This window comes from Anneissia japonica, unplaced genomic scaffold (genome assembly GCF_011630105.1).
Source record: "Anneissia japonica isolate Jap-2015-1 unplaced genomic scaffold, ASM1163010v1 scaffold24_len2511860_cov200, whole genome shotgun sequence".
Lineage (NCBI taxonomy): Eukaryota > Metazoa > Echinodermata > Crinoidea > Comatulida > Comatulidae > Anneissia > Anneissia japonica.
The window spans coordinates 1,214,052-1,232,946 of record NW_022730786.1 but is presented as its reverse complement, the minus strand read 5'-3'; the positions used below and the strand labels follow the sequence as shown (position 1 = coordinate 1,232,946).

The window sequence follows — 18,895 nt, the reverse complement described above, 5'->3', positions numbered from 1 at the left end:
TTAAGTTATAAGATTTAAATTTGAATTTAAAACGAGAAACAATTTTTGATTCCATTCAGGTTATAAATACTTCCGTGGTAGTCAATGAAAATTAAAAATTTTGAAAATCTATAAATTAGTTAACAACTTAATGGACCTTTTCGCCGCGCCGCTAAGCCCCGCCACCTTGGATATACTGCAATTCAGGGGTGGGCATAAACATCGGTCAGAAGGACAAATTAATTTCTGATTTAACACTGAGGGACCCCCAAACTTTTATCTTTCCTTTCCAGTGCGCTTAATTCTAAAAAACCTCCAAGCACTGCTTTTACACCACTTTATTCCCAGTTTTAATATTACTTTTTACATATGATCGGTGTCAGGCCGTAAAAAACAAGGTGTTTTCTAGCCAACGTTGCTGGGCGGGCCACACACATAGCGTCAGGGGGGGGGGGAAACCCACATAGCGGGGGAGGGGTCCGCATTTAAAAACGAAAACTTTATATTCGTAGATATATTTACAATCTCCAGAGTTTCGGAGATCATACAAGCCACTTTCCAATGAAACGAACCTCCCACACATCAAGTCACGCTACGGGCCTGACAACACGCCGCACTCCTAACACCTTTCTGATTGGGTAGTTTGAAGTTGGTGCTTTTTTCCGAAGCCTCCATATCACAGTCCAATATTGCACTGTAGCACACACCATTAAATGTGTCGTCGTATTTGTGGCACCCATCTTGAAATTCACGATACCCACATTAAATAAGTGTACCTCCATGCACCAGAACAATTTTAGGATTTGTACATAATCTTAGAAGAAAAAAAAATGTGCTGAAATATATTGAAAAGACAAATTCGATCAAGTTTTTAAGAAAAAAAATTTTTGGTTAAAAGTAGCCATTTTGAAAAAAAAAATGCACTTAACCTATGTGGGTTTTCCTCGACTTTTAGTATGTTCATACAGGGACCTTAAGAAAATTCTGTTGCAAATTTTTCAACCCTAAGATGTATTTTTCTTGTTCTATTATAATATTGAAATCTATTGCGATTGTCTTGTTCAAATTTGATACTGGAAGTATAGACAGAGGAGGTTGAAGAAAGAAAACATGAATGCATTGTCCAGTACATTTTCGCCTTTTAAGTACCGGTATTGGTTTTTTAATGCGATTTTTTTGGCTTGTTTAACACAATTTGGTTCTTACTACAATGTTATATTTGGAAAGTCTTATTTAATATTGAATGTTTGTGAAATTTTGAATAAAATATATACCATGAGAATGAATGAATGAATTATTTATTTGGGACAGAATTTAATTAAAATGCTTGCAAAAACATTTTAATAGATGCGCTGTGTAATCGTCCATCTTCAAATACTTTCAAGTCAATTCCATGATTGGATCCTAAGAATCAATCTGTATGACATTTATGACAAAATGATACTTCAAATTCAATATTTCATATATTTATTTCATTTTCGTATGGAAGGACATAATTTCACTTTCATCATTGACTATTTAAAATAGAATGATATAAAATTATAAAATACAAATCTATACACCATTTCCAATTGTCAGTATCAAACAACCATCACAGTGTGTATTAATTTCTTAATTCTGAAATGTTGCAGCTAAGATATTTGGTTTTCATAGAAGACCTACTCTACAAAAATACTGTTTTACTGTATATGTGTACAATATGCACTAATTACATTTTAATTGTATTCATTATGTAACCATTAATAATAATCGTGACATCATTTTACATTCCACGATTTTCCTATTGCCGGAATTTGTGCTAGTGTTTACACACTGTTTTGCTTCTAAAAGATAGGAGCCTGCCAGGACAACATAATTGAATCAGCGAGTCTGTAGGGATTCACGCATACTTCTTCTATTTTCCAAAAGAAAAAACTTGCAAATAATTGTCTACATACTTTTAAATTATTATGCAGAAATAAGAGATTATAAAATTACACAAAACGCAGATTAAGTGAAGAGGAGAACTGAAATGATAGAATGAGAAGGAGTGCCACCCTTTAGACGGACACAGGGAGACTTAAGAGCAGGGTGTACCACAACTTAAGTGTAATGAATGAATAAGTACCGATTTACTGGTACTGGGTATTTATATTGCGCCTTTCCCTTGCGGTTATGAAGCGCAAGCCAAGCCTCAATTATTTAGGGAAAAATTGGCAGGCATTAAATTGGTCGTCATTCAGGAACCCCATACATCACAATAATACAGTCTTACAAACAAAGACCAAATAATAGAGACTACAATAATGAAACACAAAAAGGAAAATGCAGAAGAGTGTGACAGTTAGGCAAACAAGCAAGTCTTGAGTGCACGTTTAAAATGATTATGATCTGAAATATCCCTAAGGTCAGTTGGAAGATTATTCCAAAATCTAAGCATAACAAGAGAATGAACAACCTCAAATTCTCTTGTTGTAACATGACTTGAGTTGATGGAAAATTTGAATGTGGAGGTAAAGAAAAGCAAGACAAGAAATACATTTTTTGACCAAAATGGAGTGTGCTATTAAACAAGGTTAATGGCGGGGTTAATGACGTAGGTGAACATTGTTTTGAAGGGCCTTGAAGACAATTAGCAATATACAATAGGCACGTTCACATAAGTTATCATGATCTATTCATCATGATAACTTTAGCAATGGTTCATATAAAAACCATCATTATGATCTATTTATGCTAATAATAGCATTTAGAAAGGCAATTATCTACAATCAGGATAACTTTAACAGAGTTTGCTTTGGAGAGTAATCGGTCTACCTACCATCAATTATGGTTGCTCCATTTAGCTTAATGGGTGTAAATCCTTAACCGACAAAATTGAAAATCTTCAGTATGAAATGGCAAAGACAATTTTTAAGAGCACCTAGATATGTGGCTAAATAAGCATTATAATGTAGATCTAGGATGCTACACAATTGCCAGTATACACAATAATTTTAAAATTAAATATTTCAACCGGTTGAAAAATTCTGACGATGACAGGTGGCCTCGATTACTCTTAAAAGCGATTATGCATAATGAAAATAAAATGAAAGGGAAATGGTTAAATTTCATTAAGCAGCTTTTTTCGAAGCATGACTTAAACCATGAATTTTAAACTCATAAATTGTATAAATGATGATAATGAATGGTTTGGAAGAGCTTGTAAGAAATCAACGTTAAAAGAATATCTCAGATATAAAAACAAACCATTTTTTGAAACATATCTATGTGATAAAACTAACTTCAAAGAGAGTCAGTGGTAAGTTTAAAGCAAGGTCTAACTGCTTAGCTTTTTAGCTTACGAAGGTAGGAAAAGTACTTGGTATGATGAATGCACAGGTTTTTTTCAAACTATGTAACTGCAACTCGGTGGAAAATATAGAGCACTTTCTATTAGAATGCCCACAATTTTATAATATTAGGGCTAAGTCCTTCGATGAAATTAAAATTGCTCTATTCAAAAATAATTTACATGAATATTGGGGAAATTTCTCCAATGGTTCACCAAGATCTAAAATTTCATTATTTGCTTGATGATATTTTCTCCACAAATTCCACTCTTGGTTTAATTTTCGATAAATGTATCAAAGAATATCTAAAAGATGCATGGGAACAATGAACAAATATTTTAAATCATCCTGCTAATAATTTCCACAGGCATATGTTTCTGTAGTGTATTTGATGTGTATGTTTATGCATCCATTTCACATTGCCTAAACAGTATTATATTATGTGTATGTTTTTATTTATTTATTTTTATTTATTAGGGAGCTTTTCAATTGCACAATGACAGTAGGACCTAGAATGTAATGACGTCACTAAGGCCGTGTTTCCGTAGCACTTATTATCCGATAACTTATCGGAAAACAGCCACTTTGATATTTCTCTATAGTATCAAACACTTCATAATAAAAAGCGAGTTAATTTTTCATGTATAATAAGTATTAAAAGAAGGAAAAAAAAGCTTGAAACGCCTGCACTCGACGGCAGAGCCTGGCTGGGACTAGGCCTATCCCTTCCTATCATTCTTAGATTATCGTGTAAAGCACACCAAACAAAGCTAGCATTCTTTTTAGTCTTCTTTTCAATCCCTACAATGAAACCTCATTGTGATAGTACATTTCCCAGAGTGAAATAGTACTGAACGATTTCATTCTTGGCCTAGGCCTATCCATGTCCGGCTCAAAAAAGGGGTTCACCTGATGGTCAACAAAATAGATGTTTTGATGTTGAACACATTGCATTGTTGTCCATAATGTTGCATGATTTGGAGGTATTTGAAGGGAATTTTTAAGAAAATGATAAGTGCTGTGGAAACACTGCGGATGCGAGAATATCGAGTTCTCATTGTCCTCTGGATTCTAGGATGCAATTTGGGCCGAATCTACCTTGTGCAGAGAATGTAGTACGGTTACGGATGAGTTACGTCTTTGCACAAATATAATACATAATATATGTAGGTTCATCAGCACAAAAATCAAGCCTCTAGATAATAATCATCATTAATACTGACCTCTATCATTAGAAAAACATTTTTTTTAACCATTTCCTGTGTCAGGATTGTCCTGGTTGTTCTTGTAGTAAACAAATACAATGACAATGAGCTAATGAAATATTTTCCTCTTTAGTATAAATTTATAAGTTTAATTTAGAAATAAGTGAGCCATGATCTTGGGTTGTCGATGAGTATTTTGTCAATACTTTCCTGGGAAATTCCTTTCACTAACATCTTTGGAACAACATTCTCCAGGATGTGACTGTAACCATGGCCGCCATACTTGAGCTGAATTGATAAAAAGTAAAATATATTTTACAAATTGGAGTTATGATATTCAGTTTAAAATATTCAATGATGATCAGACAAATGCCACTTTCAAATCTTCATCTACTGGTGGATTTGGCTTATGAATATTTATGAGTTGGATTTCAGAACCTACCAATCGATGCTTTGAATGTACATCATGAGCAATCACAACTCTATCTCCACAGATGCTTGATAAGATTAATGCGTTGAGCGTCTAAGATGTAGTCTATCTTCGGCTTGATTTGGAAATAAGAGCACTCAAACCCAAACAAGTCATACTCTAAGTAACAACCATGCTTTGCAAATTCTAACACAGTTTCATTTGTCGTACAACAACCTACAAAATAAGCATTATCGGTAATTAATAAACAATATTAATAGACATCAGAGAAAAGAGCAATTAATTGCACGAATATCCACCTAGTTCAGGGGGCAATCTGAGGGGTTCCAATGCTTTCATAAATAAGAACATAAACTTTACTAAAAATACACAACATATTAAAAAAAGAATAAACAAACTTGCCAGATGTTACCAAAAAAATATTCAAGATCAAGAATGGGGGGATATTTTTTACATTACTGTTGGTCTATTTACTGTAAGTCTATTTTCTGCAGGATGTGAAATAATTCAAGGAAATGGATATTGAAATTGGAAGTTTAAGTTTTGGAGTCAAGCCAGCTCCAGCAATCTCAGAAATTTTTGTTTTCAATTGTTTTGTAATTTTTATTACTTTTTTAGTAAATATAATTTAGCAGATATTGTTTGTATTATTATCATCTTAATCATGTATTTTACTTTGAATATTAATGTACTAGGCCCTAGGCCTACCAGCAAACATTCAAAGGGTGATATTTGGCTTCAGCAAAATAAAAAATAAAAAGCCAGCCTCCCTCCCTCATCACTCTTCCAGTATAGGGCCTAGATAGGGTGTAAAACTGGGCCTAGGCCTAGCTAGGTTGTGCGCAATTGGGCATTCCCCTTCCTATCTAGGCTAGATGGGGTATAGGGCAAATAGAAAAATTTATTAGATTATCACTCCTGCCTGCGGCAAAAATTTGGGAAACATTGATGCGGGAATAAAAAAAATTTTTTTTGCCGCATCAATCACTTCAACAGCATAAAAATAACAATGCAATTTTCTGATTTCAAATACAATTTCTTTAAGAGACTATGAAATTAAACCAATTTTTATACAATATTTATTATTACAGACCAAATATAACAGTTCCTTCCTCATCGATAAAAAAGGTGAAACAATCTATTGTTCCTATTAAAAAAAACAAACACCGCCCTCCCTCATCAATTTCTTTAAAAAAATAAAAAAAAAGTGATAATCTAATAATTTATTCTATGTGCCCTTAGCCTAGCATAGGCCTAAATAGGTCTAGGCCTACAACGCCAAACTAAATATAGGCCTGTGCGGACGAATTCATAGTCAAATGCATTGCTCACTACATAAAGTAAAGGATACAACATTACTCAATCAATGACAATGTAAACGTTATTTATTATTCTACTCTATCTTCAACAGGATCTTCAGTATCAATACATACCACATGCAAAGTTAATGAATGATTCAATGAACTAACTCCGCTCCGCATTTAGTGTGAACTATAACGAGGGCGAATTTATTGTCGCCCTATTCTTGTATTTGTGAGTGAAATAGTAATTTAAATGCAAAAATGCTCTGCACCAAGTCTTAAAATGGTTTTGCTACTTTTGATAATTATTTGCTCAAAGTGGAATCTGCCCGAATGGACTGGTTCTCTCTACTAATACGTAGAAAATACATATTTTTTTCTCCCAGATTTGAGGGGTGCCGCTCTTCACGATGGGGGACCTGGCTCTCCCTGTTATAATCGTATCAAGCATGGAGGTGTCTGTGGTCATTGTTTACAACAGAAACCCTCTATTTTTTTTACGCCCACCAAAGCCTCGCCCTTGAGCCCTGTCTATGTAGTATCCTCTATCGGCGGATGAAGTGAAGTGACGAAATGAAGTGACAGAATTGTACACTAATTACCATGGAAGCTTTTTATTCATTTCTTCAGTAAATGTAAGAAAGTATACTGTGTAAACATACATGATTTAGTATTTTTTATAATACTACTAAATTTCTTCTGTTGATTAATATCTAGTTTTAAAAAAATATACATAATTGATACCTGGTATATAAATTATAAGTGCCTGGGCACGCCACATCTTGGGTCAATGTGGGCTACCAGTTTAATTAAATTTCTCAGACACAACATCTGGTATTACTTGTCCTATTTCAATGATAATTAGCATAATAGCTAATGAGGTAGAATACTGTTTTCCAGCCATAGATGGAAGAACTGGTAGTATTTCTAATAACTTCTCCATAGAAATTTGTTAATGGTTCCAAATTGAGTCATGTTATTGGTATTTTCAGCATGAAAGCTTTAAAATGTGGGGTCATTCATTGGATTTCAGTGGAGATTAAAAGGGGGACGGGGCACCCCCAGCTGAGAGTTCCATATTCAGCTATCTAGAGATGCCATAATTTTCTTACCTAAGCCCAACCATGGTGGGGATGAGATGGTATAAACTCTCCTTCCTGGACCCCCCTCTATTTCAAATCCCTAGTTCCATCACTGAAAATGGACATTTTAAGAGTTATTGGGGCGTAAAGCTACAGCACTCTTGCGATGAAAATAAAGATTAATATGAATAATCCCCTTTTAAAGTTATTCATGCATACTTTTATTTTATGGTACTGACAATCATGGATGTAAAATAACTGGTTTGCTGACCCACAGGGAAAATATTTTCTCTATGGTTGACCATTTCCAGAACTTTTGAGATATCATCTGTTAGATATTACACTGCCGATTTATAGTGAAAATAAAAAGGTTTGTATTTCAGGCCATTACTTGAGCTCCCATATTTTTTAGCTCATTTACTCAATATGGTCACTTTGCCATATGCCTCAAATATGCAAGCCACAATTTTCAAACAGAAAAAGATTTGCAGGATAAATCTACTAGAAATAAGTGAGCCATGATCTTGGGTTGTCGATGAGTATTTTGTCAATGTTTTCCTGAGACATTCCTTTCACTAACATCTTTGGAACAACATTCTCCAGGATGTGACTGTAACCATGGCCGCCGTACTTCAGCTGAATTGAGGAAAAAATAAAATATATAATAAATTTGATTAAGGACTATCAATCAATAAAAACTAGAATATTTTTTAACATCAGTTTTTTAAAGCTCTGTCCAGAATATCAAATTTTCTTTGACAAAAATTGTTGTATGCCCATATATAGTCATAATGTGCCTATATATGGTCATGATGTGATGTCATCATGACCATATTTAGGCGTCTTAATATATTAAAAAATCATCTCACCATATTCAGATGTGAATGTGGAAAGGTAGCATCCTAAAGCCCTGTGCAGAATTTTATTTAACAAAAATGTGACATGCCTAAATATGGTCATGACGACATCATGTGATGACCATATATAGGCGCATCGTGACTATATATGGGCATACAACAGTATTTTTTTGTCAAATAAAATTTGAAAGTCTGGACAAGGCTTTAACATAGTTGAAAAATATATTTTTGGATGAATCGGTTCGGCCTAGACTGGTTCGGCCTAGACTAGCCCGGCCTTGGCCTAGCTTAGCCCTAGAATAGCCTTGCCCGGCCCTGGCCTAGCCGGGTAAGGTTAGGCATTAAGAAAGGCCATATTTCATGAACTGCTAGCCACCAGTAAATATACTGAATAAAGAATTTAAAGTATCAATATCCAAAAAGCCAAAATGATGATACGTACCAAGCGATGTCTTGTGTGTATATCATGGGCAATAACAATTTTATCCACATAGCCTTCATCCACCAGACCCTTAATAAGACTGATTCGTTGAGCATCTGAGATGAAGTCTATCGTTGGAACCGTCTGATAATAGGAACACTCATTTCCAAAAAGATCATACTCTAAATAGCATCCAAGTTTGGCGAACTCCTCCACAGTTTCAGGTGTTTGACAACATCCTGTTAAATAAACAATAAAAAAGTTGAAAGATGTATTGTCCCTGCAAATGACAAAAAACAATTAACTAAACTAATTAATTAAATTAACTTGCTTACTTTGCAGTGACATACTGGATAATTATAATAAAAAACAATAAAACACTTTCAGTGACTGGAAGTGTTTTTATCATTTTTCGCTGTAAAATTATGGGTAAACATTTTTTATTTGCCAGGCCTTGTCATTTGAAAATGGCAGGCGAGCAATAAAACACTCATCATAATTTTCAGGCAAGTGATTATGTTGCGGGATAGCGCGGAGGGGAGGGGGTGAAGAGATTAAAGAAATACTGCAGATGAACGTTCAATCGCTATACATTCAGTGCAATCAACAGGAGTCAACAAGACATCAAATTTAACTTCCAATATTTACATGTAGGCCTACAGAAATAAAGTGCACTCTCTCAAAACCAACCCCTCCCCCTCCCACCTCGGGACCGGTTACGATGTTCGGATTTCCAGAAAGTTTGGTTAGTGTAACCTATCTATTGAACCCTTTTTGAACAAGCATGTTGTAGGCCAGCTAGGCTACGGCTTAGCTGCTGAAATAGGCGTAGGCCTATGAATGATCTAGGCCTAGCAAGAGTCCCGTGGGTTTGGTATGACTAGCCTACGAAAAGTTAACAAACATAGAGTGTACAGTACCTTTTGTTTTGCTGTACTGTACAGCAAATCTTACTAATAAAACAAATGCTTTTATATTGTTTTTACGTGCATTTTAGGTCTGATATTTTTCCCCTAAACTAAACACATTCTTCATAGTCACAATGCCACTTGCTGGTCAGTCGTTTGTTGTAAACATCAGACATCAAATCACGCCTCCTGAACTCTGTCAGCTAATTGGTTAATTTTTTTCATGGGGTCATGTGCAAACATGTGCTTGGCTGTGATGACGTCAGATCGCCCAAAGTTTCATTGCGTGACAGGTTGCTGATAGAACAAACTCAGTGTATTTCGCCTATATTTAGAAATTAAATCTAAGAAAATCTAACAAATTAAAATTTTATTCTCTACAAATTTCCTTTGTAATTAAATTAGCAACATGTTTCTCAAAAGTGTCTTGTTTGAAGAATAAGTGAAGCTATGGATTTGTATTTACACTGATGAATCTAAGGACATCCAAATAAATGTCTACTAAAAGAGTCAGAAATCGTAGGAACTTGCTTTAAGGAGTTTGATGATGTGTCGTTTTAAAAATCGATAGATGATCTCTGGCAGCAGTACGCTATTGGGAATGAGAAAGCAGTATGAACGGTTCATTCAAAGGGTGTTGTGCTAGACCTACATTAGTTGTTAACTCCTAGAAAGCAATGCGATTATTGCGTTATTTTGTCCGGAAATTGTTGTTTATTAACTGTTTGTTCGGTTCATAAAAATTGGTACATTGACCCACAATATCGGTAAAAAGATGTTTTCCAGCCTAGGTCTAGCATCTTTTACTTCGGTAAATGATTGCCGTGGAGAGCAAAAATTGCATCAGGATTTCGAGGGCTGTGGAGGCGAGTTGTTTTGAAATGTAAGGCAAACTATTTTCACACCCCTCGATAGCAGTTTAGGTGCGCGATGGTGCGCAAGCGCGATCACGCGTCTTAAATGACAAGGTCGGCAACCAACATCTGGTTGACAACTAAGGGCGCCACCTGGTGTTGTGACGACACGACTGTTGTACTCTATAGGAAGGAAGTGTTTCTTTAATAAACTAATTTATGATAAAATACTACTATAGTAGTCAAAAAGGGGGTTACCATCTAACATCATTCCTGTCAAGAATAAACAGGGATCCTTTGTTATTTGTCAACTTACGATCTAAGTGAGACATGACAGTGTGACTGGCAACTCCGCCTGCTTCTTGGAAGATTCTGAGGTGTTCTGTGGGTGCCAATTCTGGATGTTTTTCATTCCTCCCTGGATGTATGATCACCGGACATCCAAGCTCTGATTGGGTGATACCAGCTGCACGAAGAACCTTCTTCTCATTTGCTGTAACAAGGTAAATAGACTAAAAAATAATACTCCAAAGACATTTAGTCATTTCTGATTCTGCAGACTCTGAAATTCTTAACATTCTCTGGAAATTATTTTTTTTAAGGCTAAGGCGAGACATTTTTTTTATACCTTGTTTTGCGCACTTGCTTTTTTTAAAGATTGTCAGAGGACCGAAAAAAAATATAAATACAGTTTTGTTTTCTTATTTACCAAAAACATCCAGATGGGGGAGAAAATAAAGATAAAATGTTATTGTTGAATGTAAACAGTGTAGTAATGGGAATTTATAAATTTATATAATGAAGAAATATTTTATATTTTAGAGATTTACAAATAAAATACTTTTCTCAAAATTTCCATGTTTTATTGGCAGAGGGAGCGCTAATCGGTCAAAAACAAAATTTAAATTCTATTCAAAATCATTAGTATAGGCGGGTTATTCACTAAACAAGGTATAAATAAAGTACGGTATAAGTAAAGTAAGCAACAGCATATCTTACGATGTAAAGGCCAAGAACATCCAACTTCTCCAATAACCCCACATTTAAAATCCGTTCCATCGGCCCCTTCCGTCAAATCATATTTCATGCCAGCCACAATTTCCTCTTCTTTCATCGTATCCATCTCCGGTGGCATCGAGCAAGCGAGGTAGTAACCTAATTATAATTCAAAGGTCAAAAAAATCAGGGCTGAAATTGATTGAAAAAATATGAACAAATTAAGGCTGAGGTAAATGTCAAATGAGGTTTTGATTTTTAAAAACTAGAATATATATATGTATATATATATATATATATATATATAGTGCCATTTCCAGCCATCTATAGGTGCTAATTTAATTTTTTTTACCTCAACCCCTAACATGGTGGGGTTGAGGTGGGCTTCATCCTCCACCTGTGAAAATTCCTCCCTGGCCCCTCTATTTTGAATTCCCAGATCCGCCACTGCAATTGTTTAATTTTATGTGTTACCTATTTTCTTGATTAGTTTAGAACAGCTGCTGAGACCAAATATGCCCCTATTAAAATAGTTACAAATCCAATTATCATCAGTATTTATTACTAACCTAGGCATTTAGGAGTAGGGTGTAAAGAAGCAATTCTTACGATGAATCTTCTGAGAACTTTAGGGAATTCCCCATATCACATCAAAGGGACCGGCAATTATTCTTGCACTGGGGCACTTAGCTACGTCGCTGCCCAGGCCTCTATAATACAGTGTACAGTAATAAACTAGTGTAGAATAATAGTTTTCTATCTTTGAAAAGTGTGTAAATTAAGAAAAAAAAAATTAAGAAATTTGAGCCTCAAATTGGCAAAAAAAAAAATAACAAAACTGAGTCTGCGAAAAATTTTACTCTTTCATATTTTGAAAAAAGTGCAATAATAGCTAATTAGCATACTTACCTGTACCACTCACAATGTGAACACCTGTTTTCTTGGAGTAGTCAGCTAAAGTCTTAATATTTCTGCCAATTCCTATTGGTGAAACTTCAACGATACATGATCCTCCTCGTTTTTTAAACATCTCCAGCTCCTCAATGATGGCATCACCATCACTGTGCAGATTCAAATTAGCTTTGTTTGAATACCTAGAAAAAGATAATTTGACAATAGAACTATTATGTTATACAAAATCATCATTAATGGCGGTATACAAAAAGTAATAATACATACATAAAACATTGAGACTTATTCTTTCATTTAGTACTTAATGCTTACGGAAAATGTTTAATATGGTTCAGATTTCTCATAACAATTGGTGCGTCGATCATTTCCCGGTCTTCATCACGTGGCGCCTGGAAACAGCTAGTGTAGGTCATATGCAGATGTTCATGGGTCAACGTGCGACCCAATGTTGATGGATCAATGGGACCCAGTACTGAAAGATAAAAGAACAAGAATATTGTATGCATAATTTTACAAAATTGCAATAGCAATAACCACTGTATAAGTGTTTAATCACTTTCACAACAATTTAATATAGGTGTATTATACACAAAAACCCCTCCAATTAAAGACCACCTCCAATGAAAGACCACAATTCTGTGGTCCCAAATTCACAAATGTCTAATCTTTATTCTTCTAATTAGAAAGCTGCTAAAAACCATAGAAATCCCAGTCCCAAAAGAGGACTTAATTGGAGGGAGACCCCAGACCTGTATTACTGTTTTCAACAACTGTATTTAATCTACCTGTTTGAATCTTCCCCTTCAATTCAGCTGCCATTTCACCTCTTCAAAAAACTGATGTGATGTTAAATTGGTGCTGCTCGATAATAACCTTGTTTCTTGTGGAGTTGAAATAAAATATTAACAAGGTCAATAGTTTTAAAATAACACTGCAAAGGAAAAGAAGATTAATAATGTATGCAAACCAAAAATGTCAAAGAAATGAGATATGTTCATACAATCTGAAAAAAAAGTCTGTACGTAGCAATGACTGGCAACAACAAAGAAGCAATCTGTTTGAAAAAAATGCTATATAACCTATATGGTGAAATCACATGAGGAAATATTGTAGGATACCATAAATATTGTTTGATTAATTAAAGGCAGTGGCTATTGTTTCACCAGTCTTAAATCAATTCTTAATTCTCACTGGATGTTTTAATGGATTGGCTTAGGACAATAACATCCAATCAGAATTAAGAATTGGTGTCAAACTAGTGTACCTAACAATAGTCACTGCCTTATTAAAATTGGCAGCCATAGCACCAAAATTCACAGCCGCTGTGAGTGGACATGGGCTAACGTAGCTGCCAGGCCAATGGCAGGGGTCTGGAGACCAAAGCTCCTCCCAATGAGACCCTTACTTGGGCAGAGGCCATAGCTACATTTGGCCTCAGGTTTTAGTCTAGCCTACCGAGGAACTAGGTTCTAGGCCTACGTTATGTGATCCTGGGCTTCAATTCAACAAGCAAGCAAGAAGGGAGTCATTCATTGAATTGATTGCCTCATTGTCATTCTGTCACTTTGTGGATAGCCTAGGCCCTATGCTAGTTTAGGCCTAGACTAGACATCCTTAATCCATAGGTTTAGTCGAACAACCACAGACCTCGGCCTAGCCTGACCTAGGCTAAACACCTACCTAGGCTAGCCTAATATAAGCCCTTCTTTCTGGCCCATGATCATGGCCTGGCAGTGGCTGAAGTTGCCTGGGCCTAGCCAAAAAAGAGGAAGGAATCAAGACATTGTAGGCCTAGACTAGGCCTGATTGGGCGCTAATGAACTTTATTTAGTATTCCACCCTAACCTCAACTTCAATCTTGCTATCATAATGTTAGGGTTAGGGTGGAGTAGAACAACGTCAGTACTTACTTTACGGGGGAAAACTTGTTTGGATGCCGGTCGCACTTTGTCTTTGCCACCACGACTCAAATCAAAGAGTATAAATAGAACTCAAATATAAAGCAGATACAAGGCCAATCGAATCCAGGGTAGCCTTATATTAATTTCAGAAAATAGTAAAGTGAGGGCGCTATATATTAGGCACTCTCAGAGCCATTATTACGGAAGCTTAAAGTGACCTTCCGAGTTTCCAACATAATTATCTCGGAAACATGGAATAAACACTTATTAAGACGTCTTTCCGAGATAATTTATCACGGAAAGACGTCTTTCCGAGATAACGTATTTTGGAAAGACGGAATTCCAAGGTAACGTATCTTGGAAAGACGGAATTCCAAGATAATTGATCTTGGAAAGACGGAATTCCAAGATAAGTATCTTAGAAAGACGGAATTCAAAGATAACGTATCTTGGAAAGACGGAATTCCAAGATAACGTATCTTGGAAAGATGGATTTCCAAGATAAATTATCTTGGAAAGACGGAATTCCAAGATACGTTATCTTGGAAAGACGTCTTTCCAAGATAAATTTTGAGGATATTTCCTGCACGATTAAAATCGTAACGGTACTGGGTTCGGTCTTCAGGAGTTTGTGTTTCGTACAGGTCAATCCATTCATAGAAAAGGCCTTTATTGGAGAAAGCGTACCTGTCGTTAGCCATAGTAGCCTAGGTCAATACTAACCCCGGCTATATAAAATTGATTATAAAATTAAAAAATATTAATCTTATTGTAGTAGTAATACTATGTACACGTTTTAATTATTGTTATTTATTCGTTAACGTCATTATATTTACATTTAAATTTCCAATGTTAAAATAATAGAAAGAGTTGCGACATTGAGAATTTAGAAGCCATTTTGTGTCATACGCGATGTGCGTTCTGTGTCTAACGTGATGTGCGTTCCTGTGTATAATATTGTATAATACAGTTAGCGGCCTCCTATATAGTTTAATTCCATTTAATCTTTTTAGCAGTCGAATTTCATGTAACTCTATTTATAGATTTTTTTTAATGATTTCACTAGTTTATATCCAATTTCATATTATAAATACTGTAATAATTTACTATTTTTTAGCAGTTCTTTAATCCTCGCCGATAGACCGAGAGAGCCCTTCGATGGCAAGCATTCTTCAATTAGGCAATCCTGCCATATAAACCCTTAAGTAGCTCCTGTTATTTTTGCAAATAAATGATATGTAAGACCAGCAAAAATTAATTAAAAATGTATATCAAAATGTAATTAGGGTATATAGATTGTTGCTCTTTAAATTAGAATATGAGCGAGCCCTATACAAATCTTATGTTATTAATTTGATTATTATTATATATAAGTATTAAAATAGTATAGGTCAGTTGGCCGCAATATATAAATTGTGCTTTGCTGTAAATGTTATAAATTGTAAGTGTTAAATGACATACAGGATCTGTGACATATTCAACTTGCGTAATTGTGTAACGTATATTATTGTATTAAAACCTCTGTTTTAATATTGTATTATGGCTGTACAGTATGTTACTTTTATAAACACACTGCAAGAATGTGTCCGTTGTTTTAAAAGCGTCGTTTCCAAAATAAAGTTATAATAATTATATAATAGTATGCAATAGAAACAGCAAATCATTTTTAAGATTATTAAACATCACCTTTATTTTCATTGTCATTCGTATTTATACAGGCTGTACAAAGAATTTAAATTAAGAACAATAATTTTAATATTGTTTAGCGAACAACTTTTAAAGATCGTCAGAAAAGGGCAAAAAAAAAATTTTTTTTTTTCTTATTTAGCTTATTATTTAGGCGAATGAGAAAATAAAATTTTAATGAAAAACGTAAACAGTGTAATAATGCAACTGATGCCTTAAATTTATATAATTAAGGAAGATTGTTTCCCACAGCATTGTTGTTTTCCAGTATTTTGCCTTTTAATCTACATATATATATATATATATATATATATATAATTAAAAACTATTAAAAACAATTAAAACCAAAGAAAAGATTACCATTAAATGAAATAGGTCGGGTCTTCGTTGATTAAAATGTGACGAATTAACGATAATTGAAAACATTTCTAATTTTAATTTCAATCATTTACGCGAGCACGGAATTTACACGAGCACGCACGCGCGAAAATATTTGATTATACACGAATTCTTATACGCTGTTCATACTAAGTGATGTTAATTATAAAATATAATTGTAAACCCAATTAAGTGTGTGTGAAATTAATATGCAATGTACGTAACACATATACTTTGCATGTGTTCATCGGGAAGATTATGAAACAAAATGGACGGTGTGTACCACGTGACTTTCGTAAACCAAGGAGCGGAATGTCGCAACTCTTTATATATATGGCTCTGGGAACTCTCTGGGAACTCTTCTACAGTAGGAACTCTAGCAAAGAGTAGACGTGCTAAAATAGATCAAGCCCTTTCTCAGATGAGCAGATAGATGACCGTAAAACCTCGAATAGAAGCCCTATGACCGAGTTATTATGATTTAAAAAACGCCGGTGTTTAAGTAAGAAATATTAAACAGAGTTTCAAATTCCATAGTTGACAAATGTATATAGTAGAAATTCCAACATTTACAGTATTATTTTGAAAAGAAGCCCCTCTTTAGTTTGGAAAAGCAATCTCAAAAAGAATCTTGAAAAGAGGCTATCACGAAAAGAGGATCCCTACCAGGGATGGATAGTCAGTGGTATCTTTCTCCACACCCTAGATCCACAACTGCAGTTGTATAGTTTAACATGTGAAAACCATTTTATTTTACCAAAAAAATCATAAAATAATGATGACGACAACAATAGTAACGTTACCAGAAAACTTTTTTAATCATGACAACTAAAATAGATTACCGTAACACCTGCATTACAATCCATCATCCATGATGGAACTCATCAAAGTCATCTGAGCTAGCCTAAACAAGGACTTTTAAAAAAGTTCTTGGCCTAAATTCAAATTTAATTCACGATCTCATTTCGGTTACTTCATATACTTGATTGTTTCTAAGGAAACAATCTTCATAGGTCATGATAAATTGATAAAACACACACTATGTATTCTTTACATTTCACTGTATTTCCGATACAATTTTCAACAACCTCGACCCTCAATAATGCAAAAATAAATCCCAGGTGTATGATATTGAAATCATGCACATCACAACAAATGCAAATTCACCAATCAGGTTCTAGTTTGAGAACGGCAAGAACCAATCACATCATTTTACAGATTGACCAAACACAGTAGCCTACTGGAAACCTATAGCTTCTACTGTCTGGTTATAGTTTCCCCTTTTATGTAGTTTTACTTCTTTCTAAAGAAATTAACAATTATATTAAATAAATTACAAACTTCTATTAGTTATATACTGCCACCTAAAAAAAATCAATGTACAATCTACAACAATTATTTAACATAATCTTGTAAATTATTAAATTTCAAAAGCAACAGACTTAGATTGAGAAAAACAAAAATCAGTTTATAATGACAGAAGTTTAATACAAATATCCTTACATTTTCTCATAGAAATTTAACAATACTGTACATGCAAATGCTAATGGTATTGTTCAAACATCTGTTGAAAAAAACATTTTTTTTTCAATTTAAAGTTTTCAGTTGAAATGTTATTGAAATATATAATTAAACAATTAGTATTTAATTAATTAATTTTTAAATAATTTTCAAATTTATATTAAACATAATATAGGCTAGGTGGCAGTATATTTTAATGTGACTCTGGGCTTCTGATGCTTCTATAAGAGCTAACAGACATTAGCCCGATCCCTGTTAACTTATATCAAACATTTTGGAGTTGATTAAGAATTTATTATATTTCGTAAACTTCCTACTACCACAATCATATTATGGGCGAACTTTGTCGCTGTTGGATATTGGTGATATAAATAAAAAAATATTTGAAATTATTAAAATTCATTCAACTACTTTCAACTCAAATTTGTATAATGCTAAATTTATGAAAATTCAATTCAATTCAACAACATTTTATTATACCACAATGGGGAAATTCATTTGGCCATTTCAATTTTGTGGTTAGGGGAATTACAAGCTTTGAGTGTGGATTTTAACATCTATAGTATTTGGCCATATACTAACCTTTCTGCTATTACTATTTTTAGTATCGGTGTAACAAATAATTCGTCAATGAGGGCAGCAGAGCTCGGTTAGCTACACTGGTGGGAAGCTGAATGGTGAATTTTTCCCCCCATGTACAGACAATTCACCATCACTGCACGATCATTGTTTTCTCAACATGAGGTTCATGCACAATAAATTAATAATCTAATAATTAATTAATAATAAAAATTATTTAATCATAATATTAATAAATAATTAATAATTATTAATTAATAACAATTAATAATTAATCATAATATTAATTAATAATTAATCATAATATTAATAACAATCAACAATTAATCATAATAATAATTAGTAATTAATAATAATTATTAATAATTAATTATGACAATTCATAATAACCATAATTAAGAAAGTGAAGTTGGGAGAAAACAAAAAAATTGATTCTGACAAGATAAATAATAACAACAAAACAAATGCAAATCATAAGTAAAAAAAAGGAATATCTAACAAATAGTATTCCTAAAAAAATAAAAACCTATAAAAAAAACATTTTATGGGAAAAGTCATTGGTATGGCCTTTGAT

The 18,895-nt window shown here is 33.9% G+C and overlaps 1 protein-coding gene across 2 annotated transcripts; it reads right to left on the bottom strand.

Moving 5' to 3' along the window:
• Positions 1-6,292: 6,292 nt before the first annotated feature.
• Positions 6,293-14,284, bottom strand: LOC117115075 (phosphotriesterase-related protein-like). Of its 2 annotated transcripts, none has more exons than XM_033258738.1 (8): positions 14,167-14,284; positions 13,042-13,187; positions 12,569-12,728; positions 12,254-12,438; positions 11,348-11,503; positions 10,665-10,841; positions 8,608-8,825; positions 6,293-7,944 (listed from the first exon to the last, which is right to left on the bottom strand). In XM_033258738.1, exons 2-8 carry the CDS (start codon positions 13,073-13,075, stop codon positions 7,810-7,812), a joined length of 1,065 nt encoding a protein of 354 aa, XP_033114629.1. In that variant the 5' UTR covers positions 13,076-13,187; positions 14,167-14,284; the 3' UTR covers positions 6,293-7,809. The 2 variants fall into 2 exon arrangements, with proteins under 2 accessions (XP_033114629.1, XP_033114628.1); XM_033258737.1 differs by having other exon boundaries at positions 13,042-13,136; positions 14,167-14,280.
• Between the last annotated feature and the right edge of the window lie 4,611 nt (positions 14,285-18,895).

Coding starts and splice junctions, on each gene's coding strand:
- LOC117115075 (XM_033258738.1), bottom strand. CDS start 13,075: ATGGCAGCTGAATTGAAGGGGAAGATTCAAACAG. Junction 8,826..10,664: donor TGTCATGTCTCACTTAGATC/GTAAGTTGACAA, acceptor TTTATTTAACAG/GATGTTGTCAAACACCTGAA. Junction 7,945..8,607: donor TACACACAAGACATCGCTTG/GTACGTATCATC, acceptor TCCTCAATTCAG/CTGAAGTACGGCGGCCATGG.